Source organism: Vombatus ursinus, unplaced genomic scaffold (assembly GCF_900497805.2).
Source record: "Vombatus ursinus unplaced genomic scaffold, bare-nosed wombat genome assembly UNPS02014859.1, whole genome shotgun sequence".
NCBI classification, from domain to species: domain Eukaryota; kingdom Metazoa; phylum Chordata; class Mammalia; order Diprotodontia; family Vombatidae; genus Vombatus; species Vombatus ursinus.
Window position 1 is genome coordinate 4,400,223 of NW_020954637.1, and position 15,948 is coordinate 4,416,170.

General features: G+C 44.6%; 1 protein-coding gene across 2 annotated transcripts in view; it reads left to right on the forward strand.

Annotated features, from left to right (window-relative positions):
• Positions 1–15,948, forward strand: part of ECE1 (endothelin converting enzyme 1) — a 90,731-nt gene that overhangs the window by 23,418 nt on the left and 51,365 nt on the right. For both annotated transcript variants that reach the window (XM_027841351.1, XM_027841350.1), the window contains exon 4: positions 5,238–5,450. In XM_027841351.1, the coding sequence (XP_027697152.1) occupies positions 5,238–5,450 (213 nt within the window). The remainder of the gene's footprint in view (positions 1–5,237; positions 5,451–15,948) is intronic.

Consider the following 15,948-nt stretch of genomic DNA (forward strand, 5'->3'; position numbering starts at 1 on the left):
GAAGGGAGAGAAAGAGGAGACAGGCAGAGAAGAGGAGAGAGAGAAAAAAGAGGGGAGAGAGAGGGGGGAAAAGAAGAAAGGGGAGAGAGAGAGAGAGAGAGAGAGAGAGAGAGAGAGAGAGAGGGAGAGAGTGTACACACCACAGTGCAGTGAAGTACTTGGCTCTGCATCACCCTAGTCGTGTGGCCTTGGGCAAGCCACTTCCCTTCTGACCCTCATCCATAAAAGGGAGATTAAAAAACCCTGCACTATCCCCCATCCCCCTCCAAGGGATGTTTTGAGGAAAACGCTTTGTAAAAGCATTCTAGTAATGGGAGCTGTTCGTATTATTCCCAAGCCAAGCCTGGTCCTTAGAATCAAAGGCTAAATTCCTGAGATAGGGGTATTTTCTGCCTGGAAATGCCTCTTATTTGTATTCAGACATCAATAAACTCACAGGTCACCTTCTGGAGTCCTGGCTGGCACTGTGGTTACAGAGGGAGATGAGACCACCACCTGCCAACCCACACCCTCCTTTTCATTCTCAGAGGCCTCTTCAAGAGGTCAAGAGTCCTTATTAGTCAAAGAGTTGTTGCCTCCGCCCTGTGCCACTTCCAAGCACAACAGCCAGCATCTGCGAGCAGTTAACAAGATGTGAGTTACAAGGGATCTCATCGAGTCAAATCTGAACCCTTCGTAACCTCCCTGACAAGTGGTCATCCGTCCTGTCCTTGAATACCTCTAGTGATGGGGAACTCACCACAGATCAAGGAACTTACCATTTTAATGTAGAGCACATACCTCTAATTGTTAGGAAGTTATTTCCAATATTACACTTAAATCAATCTTGCCACCATTTAGGATTATTATAGGATCAAAGATTTAGAGCCGAAAGTGATTTTAGAGGACAGGTGAAGTTAAAGAACTTGCCTAAGGTTGCGCAAGAAGTAAGTAGAAAGGGCACGATTTGAATCCAGTCCATCAGCCTCAAAAATCAACACCTCTTCAGTTGTACTACAATGCCTGGATCCCCATTTTACAGGTGGAGAAACTGAGGTTTGGGGAGGTTATGTGATTTGCTCCTGGTCACATACCTAAAGAAAAATACATCAAAGTCCCCACTGTCTCGGAGCGTGTAGTCTTGGAGGAACCAGATATGTGAACAGTTAACAACATGGCAAAGATGATGTTTGCATCCAATCTTTTCTGACTCCAAATCTAGTACTTTATCTGTTATTCCATGATGCCTCTCAAGAAACCTCTCCACATCTTCCCCCATAAGTGCTCGTCCAGTCTTGAGGACCTCCGTTGGTTGGGGGTGGGGGAAACTACCTCCTGAGCCACCCAACTCTACTTTTGGTCATCTCCAATTGTTAGAAACTTTTCCTCACATCAGGCCTAAATCTGCCTTTCCAGCTCCCACTTACTGCTCCCTGATCTGTCCTCTGGGGCAAACGGACAAGCCTGATTCCTTTTCCATGTGATAGCTCATAAAATATTTGACGATAGCTGTCCTCTCTCTCCTGAGTCTTCTCTACAGTTCCTTTACTAGGTCCTCAGATTGACATTATGTCAACATCAATGACTCACTGCTCTGAATTCTTAAGGGGAAAAACGAAGGAAAGAAAAAAAGATTATACATTTAAAGTTGGATGGGACTGAATAGGGAGTCATTTAATGTTCTCAGAAAACTGAGGAACAGAGGTTAAATGATAGCCAGTGTGTCAGAGGTAGGATTTGAACCTAAGTTCTCCTGATTCCAAACCCCAAAACAGCCAATTTTAGTTCAGGCACCGATATGCTAGCATGGTAGTCCTGTACATTATATGTGGTAGAAGGGCGTCATGCTCAGGGCCAAGGCAATAAGACAGACAGACAGACAGACAGACTGCTTGGGCTCTAAGCCTCCAACTTTGACCAGGCTATCTCTCCTTTCTAAGTTGCTGTCTGCAACACACTAGACAGCTTCTCCCAAGTAGTGAACTTAGATTTACCCATGAAACCATATAAGACCCTGGCCCAGCATGCAGTAGAACTGAAGTATTATAGCAACAGTTGCCTGAATAAGCAGGAGATAAAGGTTTACTGCCTATGCCCATCAGCTTTCCTGGATAAAGCCAGCTGATCAGATTAGATTCCCTTTGAGGGTGGGGAAGGGGGAGGTCTGAAATTTCATTGGATTTAGAGCGGGCAAGGACTTTAGCCCCTCATTTCTACAGAGGTGAAAACAGGACTCAGAAAGGAAAAGTGACTTGGGTTATATAAGCAATAAAAAAAAAATAGGAAAGCCAGTGTACAGACCTAAGTCTGCTGGCTCCTAAGCACAGTAACACTTTCAACTACATATACCCTTTTGGGTAAGAGTGCTGGGCATGTAGCAGATATCCAATAGACACTGACAGATCAATTTAATTCAATAAATATTGATTAATTCTTATTATTTAGCCAGAGTATTCCTATCTCCCAACAATTCTTTGAGGTAACAGGCTATTATTTTCATTTTACAGATGAGGAAACTGTCTTTTGCCTTTCTTTGTATCCCTGGCACTTAGCAGAATGCCTGGAATATAGTAGCTGTATAATAAATGCTTGTTGACTTACAGACAAGATTTGAACTCAGATCTTTCCTATTCCAAGTCCAACACTTTATCTCCTGCACCACCTAGCTGCCTACCATGTATCTATATGCCTCCATGGCTTTGTTCCTTCTATCCCCTATGCAAAAAATGTCCAGAGTCCGTTTCTGTTCCTTTTCATCTGTTAAGTTCCTATCCATTCTATAAAACCCAAGTCTTGGGTGCAGTGGATAGAGTACTGGCCCTGAAGTCAGGAAGACCTGAGTTCGAATCCGGCCTCAGACACATAACACTCACTAGCTGTTTGACCCTGAGCAAGTCACTTAACCCCATGCCTAGCCAAAAAAACCCCAAAAAACAAAACAAAAAAAAAACTCAAGTCTTTATTCATTCCTGCAATCAATAAGAGATTTCTCCTCAGCCTTCAAAATGGTTTTGTGACTTTCTAATGTACTTTTCTTAATAGCTAATTATAGTAGCATTTATAAAGCACTTTAAGATTTGCAAAGTGCTTTACGGAGGTGATCTAATTTGATTCTCACAACAACCCTGGGATGTAGGTTCTATTATCATCCTCATTTTATAGATGAGTAAACTGAGGCAGACAGAGGTGAAGCAGTTTGCCCAGGGAAACAGCTAGTAGATGTCAAAGGCAGGATTTGAACTCAGGTCTTCCTGACTCTTGTCTACTGTGTCACCTTGCTGCCCATGTAGTACTGTGTATCATAGTGATCTGTGTTTGTATCATATTAAGAAGCAGTGTAGTTTACTGGATTGAGTACTGGACTTAGAGTCAGGAAGACCTGTGTTCAGATCTTACCTCTGACACTTATTTAACTGTGTGAACCTGGACAAGTTGTTTTAACCTCATTGAATCCATGGGAGCTGATGTAGTCACTATGTGAGATAGCAGAGAAGGAAGAAAGGAGGGCCCAGAACATATTCTTGGGGGACCCAATTGATAGAGAGTGTGTGATCTAGCAAAAGAGCAAGAGTGGTTGGCCATACTGGTAGGAAGAGAACTTGGAAAGAGCAGAGAGCAGAGAATATATACCTAGCCTAAAGAGCAGAGAATATATACAAGGAAAGGGTGATAAACATTGTCAGAGGCTGCAGAGAGGTCAAGAAGGGTGAGGATTGAGACAAGGCCATTAGATTTGGCAATTAAGAAATAATTGTCTATATTCAATAATAGCTTTAAAATGGATATGTGACCTTAATATTAAAGATCATACCCCACCCCACAAAAAAAACAGTTGGTTGAAAGTCACTGACACAGATATGGGTAGGAGCCATATTCTTAACTAAACAAGGGATGGAAGAGGGCCATTACTAAAGATAAAATTGATATCTTTGATGGCATAAAACTGCTGCACACACAAAATGAATGCATCTAGGATAAAAAGGGAATGATTGAATAGGAAAAGCATCTTTGTATCAAATATGTCTGATGAGAGTTTGATATCCAAAATATACGGGGTTTTCTCAAAAATCTTAATGCCATTTTAAGTCATTAAAGTCTAGAGTGACACTAAGACTTTTGGGACACCTTATGTGAACAACTATTGTGTGTGTGTGTGTGTGTGTGTGTGTGTGTGTGTGTGTACACAAAAACCAATCCTTAATAGATAAGTAGTCAAAGGATATGAGCAAACTGTTCTCAAAATTGTAAACTATTAATAATCACATGAAGGAATGCTTCAGATCTCTAGCAGTAAGAGAAATGCAAATAAAAAAACCTTGAGGTTTTACCTCATACCCAACAAATTGAGCAAGATGACAAAATATGGGAAAAGTCAATGTTGAAGGGATTATGGGAAAATAAGTATACTGGTACATTGTTGGTGGAGCTGTGAATCACTACAACCATTTGGCATTATGAAAATAAAGTGACCAAAATGCTCATAATCTTTGACCTAGAGATTCCAGTAATAGGCTTATACCTCAAGGAGATCATTCATTGATAAGAAAGTAGTAAGTAGTAGTAGTAGTAGTAGTAGTAGTGGTAGTAGTAGTAGTAGTAGTAATAGTAGTAGAAGCAGCAGTAGTAGTAGAAGCATCAGCAGTAGTAATAGCAGCAGCAGCAGTATTAATAGTAGTTAGTAGTAGTAGCAGCAGCAGCAATAGTAGTAGTAGTAGGTGGCAGAAGCAGTATCAGCAACAGTTGTAGTAGAAAAATAAAGTTTTCTTAGGGCAGGTTCCACATCTCTCAATTGTATATCTCCTCTAGTACCCAGAACAGTTCTCTGCTTATAATCAGTTTGATGATAAACATTTATAAGTATTCATTGATGGGGGGCAGCTAGGTGGTATAGTGGATAGAGCACCGGCCCTGGATTCAGGAGGACCTGAGTTCAAATCTGGCCTCAGACATATAACACTAGCTGTGTGACCTTGGGCAAGTCACTCAACCCCATTGCCTAGCCAAAAAAAAAAAAACAACAACACTGATGACAGTGAACTACAATGGAAGAGGCCCTGCCTTTTATGAGTTTACATTTCAACCATATAGTAGATTAATACCCATATTAATAATCATTTGTCAAATGAAAGTATGCCCAGTGCTTAGGACAATGCCTAGCACATAATAGGTACTTAATAAATGTTTATTTATTGATCTGTTGATTACCCACCAGCATCCTCCACAGCCTCTCACTGACCTCATGTCGCTCTTCCTGCTAGGACCCCCCGCTCTGTGCCTGAGTGAAGCTTGCATCTCAGTGACCAGTTCCATCCTGAGCTCCTTGGACCAAACAGTAGACCCCTGCCAAGACTTCTTCAGCTATGCCTGTGGGGGCTGGATAAAGGCCAATCCCGTGCCTGATGGCCACTCCCGATGGGGGACCTTTAACAACCTCTGGGAACACAACCAAGCCATCATGAAGCATCTCTTGGGTGAGTCCCTCCTAGCATCGGGGGAGAAGGGAAAGTTAGGACAAAGGGGAGGGGTCAAATTATAAAAAGGCATAAGAATCTGGGCACTATTGACCTCAAGTCAACTAGCATTTATAAAGCACCTAGTGGAGGCAGTTAGGTGGGACAGTGGATAGAGCACAGGGTCTGGAGTCAGGAGGACTTGAGTTTAAATCTGGCCTTAGACACTTACTAGTTGTATGACCCTGGGCAGATCCCTTAACCTCTGTCTGCCTCAGTTCTATAAAATGAATATACTAATAGCACCTACCTACCAGAGTTGTGGTGAAGATAAAATGAGATAATAATTGTTAAGCACTTAGTAAAGTGTCTGGCACTTAGTAAGCAATGAAAAGGGCTTCCCTTTGGCTTGAGTTTACATAGAAAGTAAGGAAAGTGGGCCTTCACTCCCAGTAAAAGAGGGGGTATTGGGGAGTCCTGGGAAAACTGGTGTTCGCTTCTGAGTTTGGGAATCCTGACAAATTGTTTCCTCTCATATTTAAAAAGAAAAAAGTTTTGCACATAATCATCTAACCTTTAAGTGTCTCTAGCTAGGGGGAACCCACCACTTTTTGGGGTGGCCCCTTTCACTTTTGAACCACCTTAATTGTTAGGGAGTTATTCCTGACCTCGAACCTGAATCTGCCTCACCAGAAAGTGGAGTATAGTGGGAAGGCCCCAGGAGTGACAGGCAGCAGACCTGGGTTTGAGTGCTTTTCCCACTCACTTGCTGTGTGATCAACCCTGAATGTATCAGTATCTCTGAGCCTCAGTGTTATCCTGTATAAATAAGGGGGTGCAAGTGGATACTCCCTTCCTGATCTAAGATTCGGTGATTCTCTAAGTTATAAGTAGATGACTATACTATTGGATCTACACAGTGTAAAGGCATAGAGAATCATTGTTCAGTGTTGCAATGAAATCAAAATCTCCATCTCATCACCAGCCTTTGCTTTCCTGATTGGAGATCTGGTCCATTAAGGAGAAAACCCAGCCCACATACCTTTTCTCACCTGGCTGGACTACTTGGGTCCTTCTCTGCCTTCTCCCTCCACCTCCTGCTTTTCATCTTTCTCTTGGGAGTTGTCTTCTTTCTTAGATTGTAAGCTCCTTGAGGGCAGGCACTATCTTTCCCTTTCTGCATTTGTACCTCAGCACTTAGCACAGTGCCTGGTGCATAGTAGGTGCTTGATATGTGTTGATTGACTATTGCCAAGTAAAACGTAGAACACAGTTAATAGGATACACCTTGAATGCTCTGCCCAGTTTGTTACTGTGCTAGGTGGTAATGACTCATGGTAGGTAGTTCACATACAAATTACTGTGCCTTGCATTTGTTTTGTACAACAAAACTTTTTTTTTTCCTTTTTCTGATTTTGGTCTTCAGTGTCTGGAATCATCATCACTGGGGCATTTTCTCTGATAATGACATACAATTTAATCTCTCAATCTCTCTCTCTCTCTCTCTCTCCCTCTCTCCCCCTCTCCCCCCTCCCCCCTCCCTCCCTACCTCCTCCCTCTTTCTCTCCCTCTCCCCCGTCTCCCTCTCCCCCTTTCTCTCTCTTCCTCTCCCTCCCATTTTCTGTCTTTCTTCTTCTTTCTCTCTTTTTCTTCTTCTCCCTCTCTCCCTTTCTCTCTCTTCTTCCCTCTTTCTCTCTCTTCCTTCCTCTCTCTTTCTCTCTGTCATTCTCTTTCATTCTCTCTCACTCTTACTGTCTCCCCTCCATCTCTTTTTTGCCCCCCCCCACTCCTTCTCGCACACTCATTCACATATGCTGTAACTTACATTAAAAGCCCCAGGTCCAGGATTTGATGCTTTCCCCCACCATCACCCCACAACCCCAGCTGGTTTGCCTATACTACCTCCAGCCCCAACCCTGTGGTCCAAGGCTGAGGCTCACCTGTCCTTTCCCCCTTGACGTTTCTTTAGGCGAATTCTTCCTCTGTCCTTCCTCTCACATACACCCAAAGGGGCCCTTGAGCAACCCACGGCAGGTCCCAGCTTCCACATACCCAAGTGTTCTGGGATCAAAAGGAGTTAATGCAGTAGAACACTGAGCCATGAGCCCACAGATGGCCAACTCAGGACCAACTGCACAATTGCCAAGCAGTGAGCTGGGATGGAAGAGACCCAAACAGGGGTGTTCGTTCATAGGAAGGGAGTTGGATCCAGGATCAACAATGAGGAACGAAGAAGGAGGAAATGAGCTGACTGTGTGCCACAGTGCCAAGCACTTTACAAATTGTGTCTCATTCGATCCTCACAACAACCCCGGGACCTAGGTGCTATTACTAATGCCCCCATTTTACAGTTGAGGAAACTGAGGAAGACACAGGTTAAGTGACTTGACCAGGGTCTGGGGCAAGATTTGAATTCAAGTCTTCCTCCAAAGTCCATCACTCTATCCACCATGTCACATAGCTTCTTCTGAGCACTTTGATATTATAGAAAGACCACTGGATGAAGAGTCAGAGGACCAGGGTTCAAGTCCCAGCCGTACAACTTAATTACCTAGCTGATCTTTACTCGACATTTAGCTTCTCCTTGGCCTCAAGTTTTCTCATCTGTAAAATCAGGGGGTCAGCCTAGGCATTCCCTTCCATCTCTAAATTCAGGACTTTGACTTCTCCGACATCTGGGTGGGGGGCTAGGGGCAGAGAGGAGAGGTTGGTGAATAGACTAGGCCTGTGCCCAGGAAAGGAAAGTAAAGGATTTGGGTGCCCGAGGGTGGTCCATGGGGATGGGGCTGGTTCAGTGGGCTCTGATTCCTAGGCCTGCTGCTCAAAAAGCTTATCTCTGGATAGAATAGACTTCTCAGCCTGGCATGTAAGGCCCACCCCAGTCAGGCTCCCACCTACCTCTGCAGCCAGCTCTTCCTCAGAGTTGACACTCCATCTCATGCCTCCATACTCACAGAAGTGAATCCCCATGAAGGAGGAAACTGAAGCTCAGGGAGACTGGGGGGACTGGCCCTTGACCCTGGATCTCATAGCTAGAATCAGGACCAAGCTATGAACTCAGTTCTGTGTGCCCTGTCTCAGCATTTAGCACAGCTGGCACATAGCGATCACTTAATGAATGATTGTTGATTAATTGAGTACTGTGTGACCCGGACAAGTCGCTTCCTCCTTCTAGGTCTCAGTTTCCTCCTCTCTGAAGAGGAAGCAGTTGGACCAGATGGACACTATGGTTTCTTCCAACTCTAAATGAGGGGTTCTTAACCTGGGATCTGTGAATGTTGTTTTTGTTGGCTATCTTCTTCTTGTGTATTTTCCTCCTTAGACTGTAAGCTCCTTGAGGGCAGGGATTGGCTTTCAATATAATTGTTTTCTTTTGCAATTTAGTTCTAAGCATTTAAAAACATTCTTCTGAAGGAGTCCTTAGGCTTCATCTGTCCCCAGTTGGGTCCATGACACAACAAAGGTTAAGACCCTTTGGGCCAAATCCTATGATGCTCTGAGTCCCAAGTTCACACGCATTGGCCAGTGAGGTATGGTCAGTATGTATAGGTCAAGGAAGAGTGGATGTTGAAATGGAATGGCTTTGTATCTCTGTTCCCAGAGCCACCCTCCCAGCTTAGGTTTGGCTGAGCAGTGAGGAAGGAAGAGAGCTAAGCTGTGAAGAGATGGACAGATTAGTTTTATGGTTACCATTGATTGTACCAGTCACATCCGCATACCACACAGGGAGCCACCACTCCTCCCCCTTCCTCCCCACTGTAACCCCTGCTTGATTCTTTAAACCAGGCTTGATAACATGCCCACAGTTCCTTAGAGTCTGCTGACCTGGGTGTTCTCTCAGGGAAAGAAGAGCTTGGGTCACCCAGGGGGTGAGAAGGGTGGGTCGAAGGTTATCTTCTTTCCCCTGAAGAGAGAAACCGTGTGGGACTTTGCCAGAATAGAGCCTGGATGTGAGTTCACACAGCCTGGCACCCCTTCCTCCTGTGTGTTTTGGTAACAATGGATCCTAGGATTTAGAATTAAAAGGGACCTTCAAAATGATCTCCTCCAATCCTCTCATTTTGCAGCAGAGGAAACTGAGACCAGAATGAGAAGTAACTTGCCCAGGAACACACAAGTCAAAAATAGGAAGGCAGGATTCAAAAGCAAGGCCCTATCGCCCCAATCTGATTTCACTCTACCTTGCTTGGGGTGTTAACAATATTGTAGGTATAAGGTCTGGGTCCCCAGGCAAAGTTTTCAAGGGCACCTAGCCCTTTATTAACCATGAAATAAGTAAAACTGACTATGAAATTTTGTGTAGCAAGTCAGCTACTTTCAATATATTGATGAGTTTTGTTGAAATTTTTTTCTCTTCTGTAAAAAAAAAAATTTTTTTATTATAAGGGATGGCAGGCGAGAGAATGAAGGTAGAAGATGTAGGTGAGGTAAAAACACCTGGGGCTACTTGGGAAGCTATGTGTCTGGGCATGTGAACCGTGTCCATCATATTGAAAGCAAACATTCCAGACTGCCCTGATGTGAGATGTGCGCACAAACAAAGCTCCACTGTTGCTCTTATTGGCACTTAGGTCCGGTCACACTGGATGACACTGAGTGGAATTAATAACAGATCCATTCAGGGCAGGCTTATGGTGGCAGCTTCTGACCTGGGCACTTTCCTGTCCCCCAGGGACTATTTTATTGTCTTTGAAAGGTCGTGGTGAGAGAGAGATTTTGTATTTTTAAAAATTACATTGGGAAAAAAAAGTAGAATATTTCTCCCTGGATCATCAATTTACTGGAAAGTAAAAGTATTCCATCCAGACTCATAGAATTTTAGTTAGAGGGAGCCTTAGAATATGGAATACCAGAGCAGAAAGGGCCTTTAGAATCCAGAATGTCAGAGTAGCAGGCACCTTAGGTTATAAAAAGTTAGAACACAAAACATCATATCAGATAAGAGTCTTAGACCATAGGATGTCACAACATAAAATAGCAGATAGGAAGGATCTTAGCCTGTCTAAGCAGGAAGGAACCTTAGAACACAGAATGTCAGAGATGAAAAGAGCAGAGCTGAAAAGAAACCTAGAATATAAGATGCTAGAACTGAAAAGAAGCCTAGAACATAAGATGCCAGAGCTGAAAGGAACCTTAGACTATAAGATGCCAGAGTGGAAAAGAACCTTGGAACTTAGGATATTAGGACATAGAATGCCATAGCTTTAGGGGACCATAGAAAATAGAGTATTAGATGGAACATAGAATGTTAGAGGTAGAAGGAAACTTAAGAAAATAGACTATTAGAACTGGAAGGGCCCTTAGAACATAGAATGTCACAGCTGGGAGGAACCTCAGAACACAGAATGCCAGAGCTGGGAGGACCCTTATAACAGAGAATGTCAGAGCTGAGAGAACCCTTAGAACAGAGAATGTCAGAGCTGAGAGAACCCTTAGAATGGAGAATGTCAGAGCTGGGAGGGCCCTTAGAACATAGAATGTCAGAGCAGGAGGGCCCTTAGAACACAGGATGTCAGAGCAGGAGGGCCCTTAGAACATAGAATGTCAGAGCTGAGAGGGCTCTTGGAGCGCAGCATGTCAGAGCTGAGAGGAAACTTAGAACATAGAATGTCACACCTGGGAGGGACTTCAGAGCATAGAACATCAGAGCAGGAAACATCTGAACAGAGAATGTTGGAACTCGGAGGAGCTTTGCGGATCATCTAGTCCAGCCCCTTCATTCTCTAGTTGAGGAATCTGGAGTATAGAGAAAGAAAGAGACTTACCAAAGGTCCCAGAGCTGATGGTGGCAGAACCAGGACTAATGCCCAGGATTCCTGACTCACCAGTCCAGTGTTCTTTCTGCCTTCCTACCTGTTAGACTTTGGAATGCAATCCATGAGCCCTGTTTGGTCAGAAACGTGCAGGTGCATGCACACACACACACACACACATCCCTTTGGGCAGAGACCATCCACAGTTGTCTGAACTCTTCTAGTAGGAGCCTGGGACGTGGGTGAGAAATTGGAAGAGCAGGTTCTTCATGCCATAGACCAATCCCCAAAGGAAATCCCCTGTGCCCGGCAGGCCAGGGTTCTGGCTGAAACTGTGCCCTCTGCTTCCTGCTTGCTGTTAGACTTGGTATAAATGGTTAAGGAGCTTTTTGAGCTGCCCAGAGAGCTGTTTGCAGTCGACTGCGAGGACAGCTGCTTTTTGTCACAGCAGTCACGCCAGGATTGTGGGCCAGGTAGTTAACTAGGAGACAGCCCAAACCTGGCAGAAAGCTCCTTCCTGAAGTAGTTTCCTCACAGTAAGCTTTGGCTCTGCCTCAGTGTAAGAGCCCTGAACTTGGGAGTCAGGAAATCTCCATTCAAGTCCTGGTCCACCCATAATTGCTGTGTGCCTGCCACTTTCCATCTCTGATTCTCAGTCATCTCATCAGTTAAATAGAGAATAATAGACTATACCCTATTTAGCTGACAGGTTCATGGTGAGGAAAAGGAGAAGATGACATGGCCTCGTTGTATGATGATTAGTTCTGTGTGTTGGTGGCTGTACCAGTCTCAGTTTAAAGCCAGAATGGAGGTGTTTCTCTTTTCCTTGGCTGCTAGGTCATGGAGCATGGGCTTAGAATTGGGAAGACCTGAGTTCAAATCCTGCCTCAGACATTTATTTGCTAGCTATGTGAACCCAGGGCAAGTCACTGAACCTCTGCCTCAGTTTCCTTAATTGTAAAATGAGGAGATAGAACTCATTGGCCTCTGAGGTCTCTTCCAGCTCTAAATCTATGATCCTCTGATTCCCGAGTGCTTTTGTAAACTGTGAAGCACTTTATTTTATTTTATTTTAGTTTTGTGAAGCACTTTAAAAATGGGAGTTTGCTGTTTTTCTCTTAACCTCTGCCTCCATTGGAATCTATCATCCATTGGGAGGCTATCCAGGGGCCTTCCCATGGGCGTCTCTCATGCCAAAAAAGCAACAAATATATTTGAATGTGATTTATTCCACTTTGAAGCTGGGGCCAAAGTGGAGTGGCTAGGATGGCCTGTCCATGTGGTCTCTGTGTTCGGGTGAGAAAGGTGGAATTTTAAGGGAGAAAAAATGCAGCTGCAAATGGAATAGAGTCAGAAAACCTGAGTTTTCCCCGCCCTCATCCTTACTAGCAAGGCAATCCCCCATGTGGAGACTCAGCTTTCTCTTACATAAAATAGGAATCATCTTTCAAGCATAAATTGTCATATGGTTGTTGTAAAGAAGGCACTTCAGAGGCAGCAAGGCCCTGGATTCAGGAGGACCTGAGTTCAAATCTGGCCTCAGACACATAACACTTACTAGCTGTGTGACCCTGGGCAAGTCACTTAACCCCATTGCCTAGCTTAAAAAAAAAAAGGCACTTCAAAGATAGTTCATGGGAGAATGATAATCCCCAATTTACAGATAAGGAAATCAGAGTCGCATGACTAGGAGTTGGTTTTTACTAATATTGTCCCCTTCAGAGTAAAATCAACCCATGTCATGGATGAAAAATAGAGTTGGAAGATCCTGACACTGTCACCAGTAGGGGAAGGGAATAAGGCTCTGGAATTGGAGCCAGAAGACCTGGTTTCAAATTCTGTCTCTGCTGGTTCCAGATTGTGTGATGTTGGACAAGTAACCTGCCTTCTGGGCCTCAGTTTCCTCATCTGTAAAATGAAGGGGTGGGAGAAAGAGGAGCAACTTGATATGGTATATGGACTCTTGGAGTAGGAGTCAGGAAGACCTGCATTTGAATCCATAGCTATATGACTTTGGGCAAATCATTTAAGTACTTTCAAGGGCAGCTAGGTAGCACAGTGTATGACCCTGGGCAAGTCACTTTACCCCCATTGCCTAGCAAAAAAAAAAAAAACAAAAAAGAAAAAAAAATCATTTAACTACTTTGGATCCATTTTTCTCTTCTCTGAAACAAGGATTGGATGTGAAAAACTCTAAAGTCCATTTGAATTCTAGATCTGTAATCCTATGATGAGATAATCTTTAAGGTCCCTTTAAGCTCTGACATTCCATGTTCTAAGGTCCCTCCTATTTCTGACATTCTGTGTTCTAAGGCCCCTCCTGTTTCTGACTTTCAGTGTTCCAAGGCCCCTTTTATTACTGACCTTGTGTCCTAAGGCCCCTCCTAGGAAAATTTAACAGCAATAATCACATTTTTAAAAATGATCCCGACCTCTAGTTTCATTGGAGTAGGAAACATGAGGTGAGACTTCAAGCCTCCTTCTCTTTCCTCCGTGGCTACCTTGAACCCAGGGCTTCCTGAATCAGAGGGCAGGTTACTCTTCAGAATGATAGCTGGCATGAAATGCTATACTTTATATTGGTTCTCCACTTTGAACCTTACATCAGTTCTTGGGTGGTAAGTGCTGCCATTATCCCTATTCAACAGATGAGCAAGCTGAGGCTGAGAGAAGTGACATGATTTCCCAGTGGTTGGTCCCTCTGCGCCTAAGTGGCAGTGGCTGGATCAGAACCCCGTGGTTCTTGGCAGTCAAACCCATATCTGCCTCTGCCTTCCCCTGGGGCCTCCCGGTGCGTCAGGCTCCTCCCCCACCTTTGTTATATTGGACACATTTCTGGCTGGCCAGTTGCGGGGGGGGCAGTCTCCCAAGCCTGGTAATTTACTGGAACTTCAGGAGCTATGTTCACCATTCTTTTGGATGCCTTTGTTTGGTTCTCTTATCTCTAGTGACCTTCCTCTGGCCACTGAAGGAGGGTGAGGGCGGAACCCAACCTGGCTCAGGGTTTTCTAGCCTAGACTCCAGCCCCTCCCCTTGCTCCCCACCTCAGTCTTGGCATTTCAGGGTCTGAACTGGAGCCAGATGTTTGAGCTGGGGAAGCTCCTGCTTCCTGGAGGCCCTGGTATTTGCCCCCAGACTCTGGGTTGGTCCATCAGCCCTCCTGTCTTGGCAGGAGGAAGGAAGGAGCAGATTCGGGGCTGATGCTGAGGAGGGGTTCCCATAGAAACGCAGGTTTCTCTGTATGACTCGCCTCTGACACCTCTTCTCCTCCCCCTCCCTGCTCCCAGCTGCTTTCTCATGCAAACAAGAGTGTTGTGTTGGAAAGCTGGGCTGCTCTGGGATGAGATGTTCTCTCTGGCGGGGAGCCCTGGGAAGTCCCCCTGTGCCCGCCGTCTCCCCAGCCCTCTCCCCTTCTTCATCCCACTTCAGCTCCTCTGCTCATTTCTTACTCCTTGTCCTCTCTTGTGCTCTCCTCCCTCTTCTGTCTCCCCCATCCTCTCCCTAGTTCATTTTCTCTCTCTCATTTCTACTCATAACCCTCCCTCTTTCTCCTCCCCATCTTTTTCCGTCTTCTCTTTCTCCCTTCCCCCTCCACCTGCCCTTCCGTCTTTTCTCATTCCCTGTCCCTGTCCTCTCCCCCCTTTCTTCTTATTCTCCTTCTCCTCTCTACCGCATTCCCCTCCTCCATTTTGTACCTTCTCTTTTCCTCTTCTTTATCCTACTCCTTTGTTCTTTTCCCCCTCCTATATCCCCTGTCTTCCTCTCCTCTTTCCCTTACTTTATGCCTACCTTCCTCTTCCTCTTCTTTACTTTCTTCTTTATCTTCTTTACTTTCTTCTTCCCTTTCTCCTCTTTTCTGGCCTTCCCTCCTCTTCCTCTCTTTCCCTCTCTTTCCCCCCTCTCTCTCCCCTCCCTCCCTCCCTCTCCCTCCCTCTCCCTCTCTCTCTACCCCCCCCCCTCTTCTCTCTCTCTCTCTCTCTCTCTGTCTCTCCCTCTCTCTCCTCTGTCCCATTCCCCCTCCCTCCTCTTCCACCCCCTTTCCTTCCTCTCTCTCTCTTTCTCTTTTTCTCATCTTATGGCACAGAAAACTACTGCTTTTCCCAGAAGGCTTCCTGCTGTCCTTTCCCAGATTGATGCTTTTAAAGCATTCTGTAAACCTTAAATCAATTTAGAATTGTAACTTGTTATTATTTCTGCCACACTATACAGCCTCGATTCTTAGCTATTCTTCATGGTCAGTTATGGTAGAAAAGCATGTCTCAGTGCCACAGTGTGAAATTTATCATCTACAAATGCAATTTCAGATATTTAAATAAAGTCAACATCAATATAATAGAAGTTGACATACCACATAGCCTTATTTAATACAAACTAAATATGGATTATTGAGCTGGTGTGTTCACCATAGCATGCTGGAGCTGGGAGGGACCTTAGAACATAGACTATCATAGATGAATGAGACCTTAGAACTCAGCATGTCAGACCTGGGAGGGGCCTTAGAACAGAGAATGTCAGGACTGGGAGGGTCCTTAGAACACAAAATGTCAGAGCTGGGAAGAACTTCAAAACACAGAACCTTTCTAGCATTGACAGTCTTGTGTTCTAACATCGTGTATTTTAAGGTCCTTTCAAGCTCTGACATCCTATGTTCTAAGTTCCCTACTAGCTCTAACATTGTATTCTAAGATCCCTCCTATCCTGACATTCCACATTCTAAAATTCTGTGTTCTACATTCCCTCTGAGCCCAGACATTTCATGACCCAAC